At 64.4% G+C, this 14,912-nt stretch overlaps 1 protein-coding gene and 1 long non-coding RNA gene across 2 annotated transcripts; one reads left to right on the top strand and one right to left on the bottom strand.

The window, feature by feature from the left end:
• Positions 1-664: 664 nt before the first annotated feature.
• Positions 665-13,633, bottom strand: SCARF2 (scavenger receptor class F member 2). Its single transcript, XM_084867621.1, has 11 exons — positions 13,406-13,633; positions 6,996-7,054; positions 6,764-6,865; positions 5,985-6,504; positions 5,593-5,811; positions 5,317-5,445; positions 4,703-4,806; positions 4,497-4,614; positions 4,125-4,240; positions 3,339-3,491; positions 665-2,355 (listed from the first exon to the last, which is right to left on the bottom strand). The coding sequence occupies exons 1-11, from the start codon at positions 13,585-13,587 to the stop codon at positions 1,436-1,438; spliced, it is 2,622 nt and encodes an 873-aa protein (XP_084723747.1). The 5' UTR covers positions 13,588-13,633; the 3' UTR covers positions 665-1,435.
• LOC311613582 lies at positions 7,061-9,550 on the top strand. Its single transcript, XR_014793482.1, has 2 exons — positions 7,061-8,957; positions 8,996-9,550. It is a non-coding gene; the product is annotated as an uncharacterized lncRNA (long non-coding RNA).
• Positions 13,634-14,912: the final 1,279 nt, after the last annotated feature.

The raw sequence follows: 14,912 nt of genomic DNA, 5'->3' as shown, positions 1-14,912 counted from the left end.
GGGAGACAAGTGGCAAGAGAGAAGGAAGGTCAGGCCAGAGAGTGTGTGTGTGTGTGTGTGTGTCAGGGGGGTGGGGGTGGGGGCTGTGTTTGAGGCCGGCCAGGGCTCTGGGCCAGGCCCACTTCCCTCCTTCTACCCCCAACACCCTCAAACCGGCAGGGCGGGCGGTGAGTTTCCGGCCGAGGACAAGGAGCCCATTGAGGCAGACAGCGGGGCTCTGTGCAGTGCCCGGCGGCCGTGTTTGTGCCAGATGAGGCTGGGCTGGAGTCTGTGCCCGTGGCCCACTGCCCCCTGGCCCCGGCCTCTGACCTGACCCAGCCACACCAAACAGCTCGGAGCCCCAAGGGTAACAACAGTGGCCAGAGGGGAACACGCAGGTCAGGCCAGGTCAGAGGCAGCCCCGCACACCCACTCCTTATCCTCCACCTGATTGGTTCTGACCCACTGGTCATCCTGGGAGGATGGGGAGGGCTAAGGTGGGTGGGAGGAAAATTAACGTGATAAATGAATGATGGGCAGATGCACACGACCTGGCTTCCAACGTGGTCCCGGGAGACCCATCTCTGGCCTCCCAGGCTCTGCTCAGGGTAGGGGCCCTCGGGGTGTGAGTGCCAGCTTGGCAACAGCCTCGTCCTAGGCTCCGCAGACAGGAAGCAGTCAGAGCTCAGAGGGGGGAAAGGCACTTTATTAAGAAAGCTTTGGCCAAGCCCCTGCCGGGAGGAGCCCATCCTGGGGCACCCGGATGAGGCGGGAGCAGCCCTGCTGGGGGCCTATAAATATGTCTCCTCCTCAGGCTACTGGAGCGCCCCTGGGATCCCCACCAGCGGGTGGCGTGGCGGGGAGGCCATCAAAACCAGCTGACGGCCGAGGGGCCCGGGCTGGGAAGGCTGGGGCGGCGGGCGCAGGAGAAGGGAGGGTGGGGAGGATCGGGCCCTGGGTGCTGAGCCTCCTGAGGAGCAGAGGCCAGCCCTCCTCCACAGGCTCAGGCCAACCAGAGACCCTGATGCCCTCCAGGGGAAAGGGCCTGGGGCTGCGGGGCAGGAAAGGGGATTCCAGCCAGAGGCGCCAGGCCCTGGCGGTGAGAGGCGGGCCGGGCAGAGTGCTCTGGCCGCGGCCAAGGAGCAGGCAGGCCCGGCCCGGTGAGAGGCGGTCTCCGGGCAGAACCCTCCCGTCCGGGCCTTTGAGACCCCGGCGGGCCTGACCTTACAAAGCTCGGCCAATGCGAAGGGAGCTCAGCTAAGCGCCAGGCAGGCCTGGACCAATGGGAGCGAGCCGCCGCTGGGGCCTGAGCCAATGAGACGCGCGATCCCGTCAGGACTTGGGGGCGGGGCCCCGCACCCCGCGAGGCCTGTGCGCCTAGGAGGTCGCGGAGCACAGGGCGGGCGGCAAGAGGCGCTGCGAAGCCGCCGGGCGAAGCTGCGGGCGCGGTCGCCGGCTACAGGGTGGGCGCGCCCGCCCTGCCCAGCTCGCCCGCCGCTTCCCGGCTCTTCTTGCGCGGCGGCTTCTGGATGGGGGTCCTCTTCCGGGGGGTGTCGGGCAGGGGTGCGCCGGCCGCCGCCGCCGCCTTCTCGGGCCCCGGGGCCTCGGGCGCGGGGGGCGTGAGGGCCGGCGGCGAGGCCGGCAGCACCGAGCGCTTGGCCTTCTGCGGCGGCGCCGGCTTCTCGCGGGGGCCGGGCGTGCCCGGGGCGCCCTCGGCGCGGCCCAGGCTGCGAGTCTTGTCGCGCAGCTCGGCGGCCAGCATGGAGGCGGCCTCGGGCGCGCTGCGCGGGGGGCCACCGGCGTCCGTGGGCTCGGCGAGGCCAGGCCCGCGGCCCCGCGCACGGGCCCGGGGCGGGGAGGGCGCGGCGGCGGCGGCGGCGGCCAGGGCCGGCTCCTCTTCGGCCAGCCCCGGGGGCCGCGGCGCCGCCGGGTCCTGGGTCCGGGAGCTGCCCGGCTCTTCGGGCCGCGCCGCCGAGGTGTCGCTGGGTGTCCGTTTCCGCTTGCTGGGGCTGGGCGCCACCTCGAGGCCCAGGGACGGCGGCGAAGGCGCGCGGGCAGCGCCTGGCTTGCCGCCGTGAATCCAGGACACCTTGGGCTTGGTGGCGGGGTCCGGCGGCGGCGGCTTCCTGCGCTCCGGCGACGGCGAGAGCGACAGGCCCCCCGCCTCGCCCCGGGCCCGGGCCGGCCGGGCCTCGCGCCGGGCCACGCACGCGTACAGCGCCCCGCCCGGCCCCTCCGCGCTGGACGCGGACCGCTCGCTGTCGGAGGACGCGGGCAGGGGCGCCTCCTCCGCTGGCGCCGCCGGGGTGGTCGCGGGCGCGGGGGCCTCCGCTGGGGCGGCGGGGACTTCCCGGTCTCGGCTCTCGGTTGCCGCCTCTGACGGAGAAGAAGCGGGGCGGTCACCGCAAACAGAAACAGTGCCCGAGCCATCCAGCCTCCAGGCCTTCGCTGGGGCATCGTCCTGGCATCCAAAGCGCTAACCTCAAATCTAGTTCTTGGCCCCCCGAGCTGTGGCTGAGTGTTCTGGGGGTGGGTGGGTGGGTGTGAAAAGCACCTTCCCAGCTAAAGCTCCATCCAACATCAGCCTGGCCTTGGCCTCCACCCCGCCCCAATCCGCGCCATCCCGTCCCCATACCCCCAGCCTGGAGACCACCCACCAGCATCAAATGTAACCCTTTAACACCTGAAAGGAATTAGTCTCCTTTGAAAGAGAACCGGTTTGGCACAGAGGATATAGTGTTGGTCTGCGGACTGAAAGGTCCCAGGTTTGATTCCGGGCAAGGGCATGTACAATACCTTGGTTGCAGGCACATCCCCAGTGGGGGGTGTGCAGGAGGCAGCTGATCGATGTTTCTAACTCTCTCTCTCCCTCTCTGTAAAAAAAATCAATATATATATATATATATATATTTTTTTTTTTTTTTAAAGAGAAGGCTTCTAAGGCTCAGATTAGTCACCTGCCCAAGGTCACCCAGGTGGGTGGTCAGGGTAGGAAAGAAGCCAGAATCTCAGCCAATCAGGCTCCTTCCTGCTGTTTGCGGGCAAAGGTGTGTGCCCATATTTTGTAGACCTGCCCTCCTTCAACTCCTCCTACTCAGGCGCAGAACCTCTTTCTACCTCCTCCTCGGGCGCAGAAGTGAATCTGGGTGCGGTTAGAGAAGAGAGAGCACCCATCTCCCCAGACCCCGCCTCAGCTCAATGCAGGGCAGCACGGAACCCGCTCTGCGGCCTCCGCTGAGTCCAGCCCCCAGTGAACAGCGCCCCCACTCCTCTCCATGCCGCCTGCACCCAGAGCACAGCGCTCTTCTAAGCTGGGACATCCCCTGGGCTGAGGGAGGCTTAGGCAGCGCGGGGCTCACCCTCGTGGGGCACGCAGTACACAGGGCCTTCGTCAGTGGTGTCGAAGGAGGAGAAGGAGGCCCGGGAAGACCAGGACGGGGAGGGCTGCTCCAGCCCGGAGGGTGGCTCCAGGAAGCTGCAGTTGAGCGTGTTATCCAGGTCGTGGTGGGCCACTAGGGAGAGAGGGAGGCACGGACGGCTGCCAGGGGGCCTGCCCTGCCTGTGAGCCTGTGCCCTCCACAGCCCTCCGGCCACAAATGATGGAGCACCAGCCCTTCCCTCCTGTGGGTGGCGCTGGCGATTCAACCGGCAGAGTGATAATAGAAGCAGAACCCCTCACCCAGGGCCCTTTGGCAGGGCAGAGGGTTCCAGAAAGGACCCAGGGCACTGCAGGGGGTCCAAGCAGGACCCCCCTCCTGCCAACTGGTGCCAGCAATTCCCTTGCACAGGTGCCCCAACTCCAGGTGAACACACCAACTTACGCTCCTACAAACTGGGGAGTGGGGGGAGGTGCTGCCCCACCCAGAGGTCCACACACCCTCACGGCACCCCAGATGCAAGCACTCAGCCAGAGCCCAAAGCCTCCACAGCTGCCTGCACACCGAGGCCTCCTGCCTTCTGCCTCCCCGGGCTCGCGCACATCATCATCCCCTTTTCCTTCCCTTCGGCCGCACCTCCCCCACGCCCACCCACATCCACAACATTGGGGCCCAGCATTTCCCCACGCCGACACCTCCACACCCATTTCCCAGCAGCCTCTTGCGCAAGCAGGCGTTCCCCCAGAGACCCCGTGCGGGCGTCTTTACCTACGACCTTGGGCAGCTTCTGCCTGCGGAGCGGGATCCGGGGAAGCTTCATGCTGATGCGGCTGAAGCGCCCGCACAGTCGTTTTGGCGGCTTCTTCCTCCCCAGCGACAGCTCCCTGCGGGGCGGGGCGGGGCGGGGCGGGGCCTGAGTGAGGGGGCGGGACTGGGGGCGGGGTCTGGAGGGAGGCTCGTTCTCCGAGGGACATAAGGGGTGGGGCCTGAGCCAAGGCGGGGGCGGGGCTAGGGCCGGGCTGGGGACTGGTGCGTAGGGAAAGGTCCCGCAGCGCGACCGACAGGGTGGGTGTGTCCAGAGAGAGCCGGGCCGCACGGGGCCTCCCCTGTGCGCGGGGCTCCCCTGTGCGCGGGCCTCACCTGTGCGCGGGGTCCTTGCCACGGCAGGCGCAGCAACAGCCCAGTAGCGAGAGCAGCAGACCCAGGAGCAGGGCGAGCAGCGCGCCCGCGCCCATCACTCCCTTGCGCTGGTTGGTCTCTGTCGGGTGTTAGGATTAGTAGGGTGCCAGCCACCTCCCCGCCCCGCCAGCACTCCTCACGACCTGACGCCCCGCTCACCCACTCACCCAGGCGGCAGGCACCAGTGACTGGGTCGCACGAGTCCTCATGGCAGCTGCAGGCCTGGGCGCAATCCACCCCGTGCAGCCCGGGCGGGCACGTCAGGTTACAGCTGGGATGGAGGCGCAGGTTCAGGGAGGGGCCGCTGCGACCCTCTGCGATGCCTCCCGCCCTGGCTCCTGCGGCAAGCTAAGCCCCTGTCCTGGAGGCCTGTTCTCTAGGAACCGATGCCCACCGCTACTTCCGGGCACATAGTCCGCAGCCCGTGTTTTATAAAGGAAGGTGTGTGCACACCAGTGGAAGGGGCCTGGCGGACCGGCCAGTGGCCATCGGGCCGCAGCGCCCATCCCTGACACTGACTCCTGTGTGGATGGGAAAGGGGCTGCCCCATCAGGCCCTTGGCGGAAAGTGGGGGTCCCTGCTCGCTCTACACCAGCTCAGGTTCACCTGAGGAGCCCACTGGCCACAGGCCGAACTGGACGTCGGACTCAAAGCGCCTGTGGGCATTCCTTAGCTGAGGTAAGGGGGCCAACGTTGAAGGGTCAAGCCTTGGTCCCCTGGGCGTCTGGCTGGAGCCCTGTGAGGGGCTCACACCCCGCCCCCTTCGGGTCCCGGCACTCACTGGGGCCCGTGGACACCGGGGCTACACAGGCAGCGCCCGGACTGGAAGTCGCAGTGGCCGCTGCCGCAGTCCACGCACACGAACGCGCAGTCCTCGCCGTACGTGCCATTGCTGCACTTGTTCTCGCACCTGCAAACGCGGGGAGGAGGGAGGGTTGGTGGAAATGGGGGCGAACGAACCCAAGCCCACCATGCCCCCCACAAAGGGCCTCAGGGGAGGCGGGGCTGTGGGGCCGTGGGACCGGGACCCGTTAGGGCACCGGCACCGGGTGCTCACCGGTCGCCGATCCAGCCCGCGTTGCAGCGCGTGCACTTGCCGGTGACGTGGTTGCAGGCGTGGCCGTCGCGGCACGGCGGGCAGCGGTGGCTGCAGCCCTCACCGTAGAAGCCGGCGGCGCAAGGCTGGTCGCACTTGGTGCCGTTCCAGCCGGGCTCGCAGGTCACGCAGCGGCCGTCCGTCACCGTGCAGGGCTGCTGGTCCTTGCACTGCCCGCATCTAGGGGAGGGGCAGGAAGGGGCGGGGGGCTAGGCGGGGCCCTGAGCCATCTAACCCCGCCTCCTATGGCGGCCTGCCTTCCTTCCCCTCCTCCCCAACCCCTCCCCTCTCCTCCCCTCCCCTTTCCCCTCTCCTCCCCCTCCTCCTTCCCTCCCGGCCGGGCCCGCGCCCACCTGCGGCGGCAGCCCAGGCCGTAGGAGCCGGCGGGGCACGTCTCCCGGCAGTACTTGCCGCGGAAGCCCGGCTCGCAGGCGCACGTGCCGTCCACGGGGCTGCAGCGGCCGCGGAAGCACTGGCAGTAGCGCTCGCAGCGCGCGCCGAACGTCCGCTCGCGGCACTGGCAGCGGCCGCTCTGCTGCTCGCAGGGGGACGCGTTGCAGGCGCACTGGTTGTTGCAGCTGCGGCCCCACCAGCCGGCGTGGCACAGGCACGCGCCCGTCTGCGGGTCGCAGCGCGACGTGGCGCTGCAGTAGCAGGCGCTGGAGCACTGCGCGCCCCACCAGCCCGGCTCGCAGCGGCACGCGCCGCTCCGCGGGTGGCACGCGCCGTGCTGGCACTGGCACGCGTGCTCGCAGCGCGCCCCCCAGCGCCGCGCGTGGCACGTGCACTGGCCGGTCACGTCCTCACACTGCCCGTGCGGGTGGCAGACGCACAGCTCCTTGCAGTCGGGCCCCCAGAACTGGCGCGGGCACTCTGCGGGGAGGAGCGGGGAGAGTGGCAAGGCCCCGGCACTCTGGAGGGGGCCTGGGGCCCTCCCTGAACCTGCCAAAGTCCCCCTCCTCCCGCCCCCAACCCCGACTCCCCACCCCCGCGGCTTCAGGGAACCGGCTCTCGCGCTGGATCGGGTTCCTGGATCAGGCCCCACCCCATTCGCAGGCCACGCCCACCTAACCTCACAGACCACGCCCCCTCCTAGACTCCCGCCCCACGGCCCCCCCCTCCCCGCGCTCACTGGTGTCGCAGTTGGCACCGAAGTAGCCATGGCGGCAGCGGCACTCGCCCGGCCGCACGCACACCTCGTTCTCCGAACACGTGGAGTTGCCTTCGCACACCGCTGCGGACAAGAGGGGGCCCTGAGCTCAGCTCTGCGTCCAGCCCCCACACTCTCTCTCCGCTGCTCCGTACCCACCGCCCCCTCGGGACCTTACGCCCCACCGCCCAGGTCCCCAGGATGTCCCACTCACCGATCCCACACTCGTCCCCCTGCTGCTTCCAGCCGGCACAGCACACGGGCTCCTGGGAGCTTCGGGCAGAGAGAGGAGTCTGAGCCCCAGTCCCCATCCTGGCAGGGGCTTCCCTGCGACCTCCGCTCTGCCGTGGGGGGGGGGGGGGGGGCGCAGGGGCGGTGTATGGCCCTGCTGTGTATTGGGGCCAGGGACTAGTGTAGGTTTGGGAGAGCAGCAGCGAATGAGACACACAAATTCCAGCCCTCCAAGCGTATGACGCCGGGAGGTGCAGAGGGCAGACCACCCATAGACCTAGCTTCTACCGTGGTTCCTCGAAAATAAGACATCCTCCGAAAATAAGACCTAGCGCATGGAAAGATAAGATATCCCCTGAAAATAAGACCTAGCGCAACTTTGGGAGAAAAAGTTAATATAAGACACTGTCTTATTTTCGGGGAAACAGGGTAACAACTTCCCAGTTCTCTCTACCACCCACAGGTTGAGAACCGCTAGCAGGGTCGCCTAAGACCATCGGAAAACAGATATTGACATTATGATCCATAATGATAGATCCTCCCTTTCTCCAACTGATGGGCGGAGAATGATGTTAGCTCCACCTGCAGCCGGACATTCCTGAGCACCTAACCAGGCACTTTATATGGATTGTACATTGAACCGCCAATCAGCACCTGCCCAATACCCTAAGACACATGTGTCAAACACAAGGCCCGCGGGCCAAATCCAGCCCGCCAGGCCTTGCAATGTGGCCCGCACCGCGCTGTCATCACTGCACTCCGCTGTCAGTTTATGACATTGTCAGTTTATGACTGTTCAGTAAACCATTCGGCCCGTGATTTAGGCTGGATTTTAGATTTTGGCCCCTTCTCTGATTGAGTTCGACACCCCTACCCTAAGACCCCAATTCCTAAGTCCCTCATCATGTGCCTTCCATGAAACGACCCATCAGCGTGTGCTGAGTGTCCTAAGCCCCGTCCCTTCTCTTTCCTCCCCTCAAAAGACATGTTCACTCCGGCACATGTGCTCTCTCCTTGGAAGGTAGCTGGGCAGGGGTCTTCTCCACCAATAAAGTTTGTGTCCTGGCATCCCGGTCTCCGGCCCCTCTGCTTCCTCTTTCACAGAACAAATTACAGTTAGGAAGTAGCAACGAAAATAATTTTATGGTTGGGGGTCATCACAACATGAGGAACTGTATTACAATAAAAGGTCTTGGCATTAGAAAGGTTGAGAATCGCCGAAACCGATTTGGCTCAGTGGATAGAGTGTCTGCCTGCGGACTGAAGGGTCCCAGGTTCGATTCCGATCAAGGGTATGTACCTTGGTTGCGGGCATATCCCTAGAGGGAGGTGTGCAGGAGGCAGCTGGTCGATGATTCTCTCTCGATGTTTCTAACTCTCTATCCCTCTCTGTGAAAAATCAATAAAATATATTAAAAAAAAAAAAAAAAAGGTTGAGAATCACTGCAGTCTACAGAGTCTCCCCATCCCACCCAATTCTCTGTACCCTCCTCCCCCAGCCCCTGGGCCTGAGAAAGAGACCTCAGGTGCCTGTCTCAGGAGGGGCAGCAGTGACGGAGGGGCTGGGGAGAGGTCCCCTGGCCTCCAGGACCTGCTCAAGTGTGGCATTCTGAAGTGCCAAGGCGGATGGGCAGCCTCTGGGTGAGGTGAGTAGACAGTGGGGCATTCACTCAATGGGGGTGCCTCCTAGAGGGGCAGGGCACACCGGGGGGTTCTCCCCATGAGCAAGGGAGGTGAGACGGGGAGGTCTCCAAGGCAAGAGCTGAGGTGCAGGAAGGAGATAGTAAAGCACCTACTTACATGTTTTTAAAATCTTGCTTAATTTTATTTGGCTTTACAAGGTACAAGTCACCTCAGCGGGAGGCAAATACTTTAGAACTGTCACGTTTCAGGGTAGTACAGCGTCCAAAACTCTGATGGGGTGTGTCGGCATGAAGGTTTGGAGGCTGAGATGTGGTGTGCCCACATTTGGGGGAAAAGGAGGCTGAGAAGGAACAGACGCTCAGACGCAGGGTCACAGGGCCCCCTGGAACCTAGAAGAATTTCATCCAAATCCTAAAGGCACACAGCAGCCATTCACATGTTAGAGAAAAGGCGTGCGCTTCTCCGAAGGATATGAACCTGGGTGGGAAGAGGTAGGGAGGGGCCCCAGGACCCTGGGTGAGGGGTCCAGGCTGGGAAGGGAAAGGCTGCCACACAGCACCCCCCCCAGAAGATGCCCCACGTCCCCAGGATGTTCTAGGACACCCGGGGCCTTGGAAATCCCCCCACAAAATAACTCCATTCTCCCTCAGGCCCAAGACGTAGGACCTGGGAACAGGATCCATAAAAACTTCGAAGTTGCCGTAACCGGTTTGGCTCAGTGGATAGAGCGTCAGCCTGCAGACTGTAAAGTCCCAGGTTCGATTCCGGTCAAGGGCATATACCTTGGTTGCGGGCACATCCCCAGTAGGGGGTGTGCAGAAAGCAGCTGATGGATGTTTCTAACTCTCTATCCCTCTCCCTTCCTCTCTGTAAAAAAAAAAAAAATCAATAAAATATATATTTTTTTAAAAACCTCAAAGTGGAGGAAGGGGGCTCGGCTTATTTTCCACAAATTGAACCCGGTACCTGACACAGGGAATACAAAGGCCTGGCTTCTCCTGCCCCCATCCCCACCCCCCGCCCCCCAGGCCTGCCCCGGGGCTCCCAGAGCCCATCCAAAAGTAGGCCCATCACCCTTTGCCTTTCCTGCCAGTGCTGAACCCAAGTCCCTGGGAGGAGAGCCTCTGCAGGTGTCTGCCCTCCTGCAGGCAGCCTTGCCAGAGGGCCTGCTGGAATGGTCCTGGGAGCGCCGACCTCCTGCCTGCCCGCATGATTCTGTGGGTAAGAGCTCGTTTTAGGCCCTAACCGGTTTGGCTCAGTGGATAGAGCGTCGGTCTGTGGACTGAAGGGTCCCAGGTTCGATTCTGCTCAAGGGCATGTACCTTGGTTGCAGGTACATCCCCAGTGGGGAGTGTGCAGGAGGCAGCTGATCGATGTTTCTCTCTCATCAGTGTTTCTAACTCTCTATCCCTCTCCTATCTTCTCTGCAAAAAACAAAATCAATAAAACATACTTAACATTTTAAAAATATATTTTATTGATTTTTTACAGAGAGAGGAAGGGAGAAGGATAGAGCCAGAAACATTAATGAGAGAGAAACATCGACCAGCAGCCTCCTGCACACACACACACACACACACACCTTGAATGTGCCCTCAACCAAGGTACATGCCCTTGACCAGAATCGAACATGGGACCCCTCAGTCCGCAGGCCAATGCTCTATCTACTGAGCCAAACCGGTTTCGGCTTAAGTTATATATATATAAAAAAATATATATATATATATTTTTTTAAAATAAAAGAGCCCGTTTTAGGGCCCCAGTAAGCTGGATTTGGTGCCTACATCTGCCACTTGCTATGTGACCTTGGACACAGAACTTAACCTCTCTGAGCTCCTTATCCGGAGCCCATGGCTTTGGCAGGAAGATTAAACCAAGATGTCTCAAGCACAAACTAAGAGCTCAGCCAAAACTGCAGCTCGCTCCCAGCTCATGCTGAACGGGCTTCAGGCTGCCATACCAGTTGCCTCTCCTCTGCCCCCTGGGACACCCTCCTCTGGCTTCCCCGCCCCCAGGCTCTCTCCTCTCTGGAGGCTCACGGGTCCCCTCTACATGCGGGCAATCCAAGCCTGGAGCCCTCCAGGGGGCCCTCCTTCCAACACGGACCGCCCACCTCCCACCGCCCACCACAGGGGAGCCCGGTCCTTGCAGGCTGGGAGGCGCAGTCCCCGAGCTGTCCCTGACTCCGGCTCTCACACACCCCATCCACTGGCTCTACCCCTCAAGCTGGTCTAGGATGGCTCAGGCCACTGCTCCCCTGCTCTGCCCCGGCCCTGGAAGGACCAACCTGGCTCTCCCTGATTTTTTTTTCATTTATTTTTTATAATAAATCTTTATTGTTCAGGTTATTACAGGTGTTCCTCTTTTCCCCCCCTTCATAGCTCCCCTCCACCTGATTCCCCACCCCACCCCATGCCCTTACCCCTGCTACTGTCTTCATCCATAGGGGTAAGATTTTTGTCCGATCTCTTCCCGCACCCCTCACACCCCTTTCCCCCTGAGGATTGTCATAGAAAGGGAGTAGACTGACAATCCTGATTTTTCCTGATCCCCTAAATGGCCCCTCTTTCTGCCCCCCACCCCCTGCCCCTAGTTCCTATGCCACTTGAGAGTCAACCCTTGTCAGATGCGAGCCCTCCTCTGTACAAAGCCTCAGGGGAGCTCCCATGACCCTCAAAACACTCATGTCCTTAGAGCAGTGGGCAGACCCTGCTGTGGGCAGACCCCGCTGTGGGCAGACCCCACTGCGGGCAGACCCCACTGTGGTCAGCCACCCTTACTCCGGCCTCTCCACCACCATCCCCCCCCCAGGCTCTGCCCAGCCCCCAGGGTCCTCCAGCAGGCGCTCTGCTCGCAGAGCCTCACCCTGGACACCACAAGGCACTGCCTCCTCTTCCGAGGGCCTCTGGGGGCTCCCAGATCACCCCAGGGAAACGGCACTCCCCAGAGGAACACCGCCGAGCGCTTGCGAGATGGCCCAGGATTTGCTGTAAGCTCCCTCCACCACCGGGGCAAGGGTGCGTGTCTCCCCTGCGGCGTCCCTGCGCCAGCCACAGGCCTGGCACACAGGGGGGAGGTGGGCTTTACTGGCTGTTTGCTCCCCGCCCTGGTCCTCCGACCCCTGGGGAAAGGGACCTGCTGGTGGGAGAGTAACAGAAAGAGCCCAGTGCAGGGTGGGCAGCCCCGGCCATGACTGGAGTCACCCGTCCTCTGCAGGAGGAGGCCTGGAGAGGCGAAGGGATTTGCCCAGAGCCACGCAGCGGGAGAGAGGGAGCAACAGGAATCGAAGCCCAAACCCGAGCTCTTGGCTAGTAGGAAAGGCCGGTTTGGCTCAGTGGACAGAGCGTCTGCCTGAGGACTGAAGGGTCCCAGGTTCGATTCCGGTCAAGGGCATGTACCTCGGTTGCGGGTACATCCCCAGTGGGGAGTGTGCAAGAGGCAGCTAAGTGGTGTTTCTAACTCTCTATCCCTTTCCCATCCTCTCTGTAAAAAATCAATAAAATATATTAAAAGGAAAAGAAAAGAAAAGGCCGCCCAATGGGGAAGTCTCCGGGCTGCGGGGAGTGGGGGCGAAGGGCTCCGGCTTCTGACAGCTCCAGCGGCCACCGGCTCCCCAGCACCGACCCCCGGGGAGGAACAGCTGAGGCCGGAGGCAGCGACCCGCCCTCCCCCTCCAGGCGGGCCCCGCCCGCCGCCGCCGCCGCCGCATTCCTGGGGCCGGGAAGGCCCGGGAGGCTGTGTCGGCGTCGATGCGAAGCAGATGGCGGGCCCGGCGGCCCCCGCCCCGGAGGCGGGGCTCGCGGCGGGGAGGGGTCTGCGCGCCCCGGGATCCGAGCTCGGAAACCCCGCGCGGCCCCTCGCAGCCCCTTGTCTGGGGCGCCGGCCGAGCCCCCGAACGCGGCCTCCCAGCGCGCTGCGGCCCGGGGCGCCCCGACGGGACCCGCTGGGAGCCCCGCCGCGGCCCCTGCAGCTGCCCGCCCGCCGGATCCTCCCCGCCCGCCGGCTCCTGGCCCCGGAGCGCAGATCCCCTGACCTCGCCTTGGCCTCCGGCGGGCCGACCAGGTCCTCCGACTCTGGTGCCGGGTCCCAGCAGCCCGCCCTCTGATGTCCGCCCTCCGGGACGGCCCCACACCGGCTTCCCCTCCCGGGAGTTTCACGTCCTCGGACCCGGTACCCGTCATTGTCCTTTCCACTCCCGCGTCGGGTTCACAGGCTCCTCGGCGCCCACCTCCATCCCCGCCCTCTCCCGCCGCGCCCGCTCTTTCCAAGAAACACACCGGACCGGTCCTTCCCCCCCCCCCCCCCCCCAGGCCTCCGGCTCCAGCGGCCCGGCCCCCATCCTCCCTCCTAACCCGACTCACACATCCCGCCGCCGCGGGCCTTTGCACATACCAGTCCGTCCGCCCGGAATGCCTTTCCCCGGCTTCTCCCTCCGGCCTCAGACCCCGCCCAAGGCTCCCGCTCCCCGGGTCTGAGAGCTCGGACCCCGGGGTCCCCGCTCCCGGCGCCCACGGCACCCCGGTCTCCCCTCCGCCGGCTTCTCGCCGGGAGGGGGGATCCCCTCGGATGCTCCGTCGTGGCGCGGCGCCCAGGCTCGGCCTGGAGCGGAGCCGGCGTCGGCGAGGGTGGCTGGCCGGAGGGGCCGGCGCAGGGAGGTCCCGGATGCCACCCTCCCCCAGGCCGGGCAGCCCCGCTCCGCGGCCCCGCGCGTCCTCCGCGGCCTCCCTCCCCCGCCAGGCCGGCTCCTACCCCGGCGCACGGCACACGTTGCGGCCGCGCGGGTTCAGCTCCTCCGGCGCCGCGGGGCCGGGCAGCAGCCAGAGCAGCAGCAGCAGCGGCAGCAGCGGCGGCGGCAGCGGTGGCGGCGGCAGCGGCCCCCCGGCTCCCCGGCGCCGCGCCGGCCCGGCCCCCCGGGACCCTGCGCCCTCCATGCGGCGCGGGGCAGGCGCGGGGCGGGCGCGGGCGCGGGTGCGGCCGCAGCGAGAGCGGCCGGAAGCGGAGTGCGTGGCCGGGCGGGGGGCGGCAGGAGGGGCGCCGGGCCGGGCAGGAAATTCCACATCGGCTCCCTGATCCCGGGCCAGCCGCGGCCGGCCAGGCGGCAGCGCCCGCCCCGCGCGCCAGACCCCACCCTCCGGCCGCGCCCCCGCCCCTGCGCGCGGCCCCCGCCCCCACGCGGCCGCTCTCAAACTTGGGGCGAACGTGGAGGCCAGCCGAGCGTCGGTGGGGGAAGAGGGGGGCCCCGGGGGCCCACCCGAGGAGCCTTCGGTCGCCCCGGTATTTCCCTTTCCTCCCCAGACTTTGTGGAGAAGACACCGCTGCGAACTCACTGCGCGGCCGGCCCGGGGCAGGAAGGGAGCTGGGGGACAAGAGCGCGACGCAGCACCGAAGTGCCCCTTGTCCCCAGCGTCTCGAATAGGCCATGGGAGGGTGTCCCACAGACAGCCCAGGTCAAGGCTGCAAGCCCGCCTCTGCTGCACTGCCCCCCTCACTTCCCCAGCCCTGGGGTGTCCAGCTGGGTGGTCAGCTTCTTCTGCACACTCCATGCAAAACCTGCAGTGGACGGAGCAGGATGCTGGAGGCCGGTGGATAGACTTGGTCTGGACCAGAGGCCTGGGGTGGGGGTAGGGGTGGGGCTGGACGTTCTCGTAGGGGTGAATTGGAAAGATGGCAGGGAGATAGAATGGCCCAGCCACGGGCTCCCACAGAATGTGGGGAAAAGGCAGAGGAAGCAGGTGGAAGGGCTCCGGGACAGAGACCCTGCAATCCTTGTCAGGGGCTGAAAGGGTCTAGGGAACCTGGGAGGATGATTCTGCTTGAGAAGGCTGCTGGATCAGAGGGAAAAGTGCAGGGTGGCCAGGGCTGGAGAGGACTCCTGCATCAGGAGAGCAGGGGTGACAGCACAGAGCAGAGCAGGGGCAGCAAGGAAGGAAGAAGGGGAACAAGATTAAGAGGAACAGGGCCAGAAAGGAACTCACTACAGACTGATTCGTTTGCCTCTCAGCATAACCGTTATGGCTTGTCTCATTTTCCGTTCTTAGAAGGGTATTTCTTGGATCCCATGATCTCAAGCATCTAGAGGAAATAATGAACAACATAAACTGATGGACAAAAACAGACCCAGAGACAGGGAAGCACTGATCAGATGTCCAACCTCAGAGGGAGGGGTAAAGAGATCAACCAAAGGATTTGTGTGCAAGCATATAAGCCTAACCAGTGGTCATGGACAACAGGGGGGTGGGAGCATACGTGGGAAGGG

Source organism: Pipistrellus hanaki (genome assembly GCF_964339955.1).
Source record: "Pipistrellus hanaki genome assembly, chromosome: 19".
Classification (NCBI taxonomy): domain Eukaryota; kingdom Metazoa; phylum Chordata; class Mammalia; order Chiroptera; family Vespertilionidae; genus Pipistrellus; species Pipistrellus hanaki.
Note: the sequence above shows the minus strand (reverse complement) of the source record. Positions and strands in the feature narration are given on the sequence as shown.

Excerpts from the sequence above, each read along its gene's own strand:
- SCARF2 (XM_084867621.1), bottom strand. The coding sequence starts at position 13,587 with ATGGAGGGCGCAGGGTCCCGGGGGGCCGGGCCGGCGCGGCGCCGGGGA. Across the intron at positions 6,866-6,995 it reads GGGGGACGAGTGTGGGATCG|CGGTGTGCGAAGGCAACTCC; the intron begins GTGAGTGGGACA and ends TCTTGTCCGCAG. Across the intron at positions 4,615-4,702 it reads CACTGGTGCCTGCCGCCTGG|AGACCAACCAGCGCAAGGGA; the intron begins GTGAGTGGGTGA and ends AACACCCGACAG.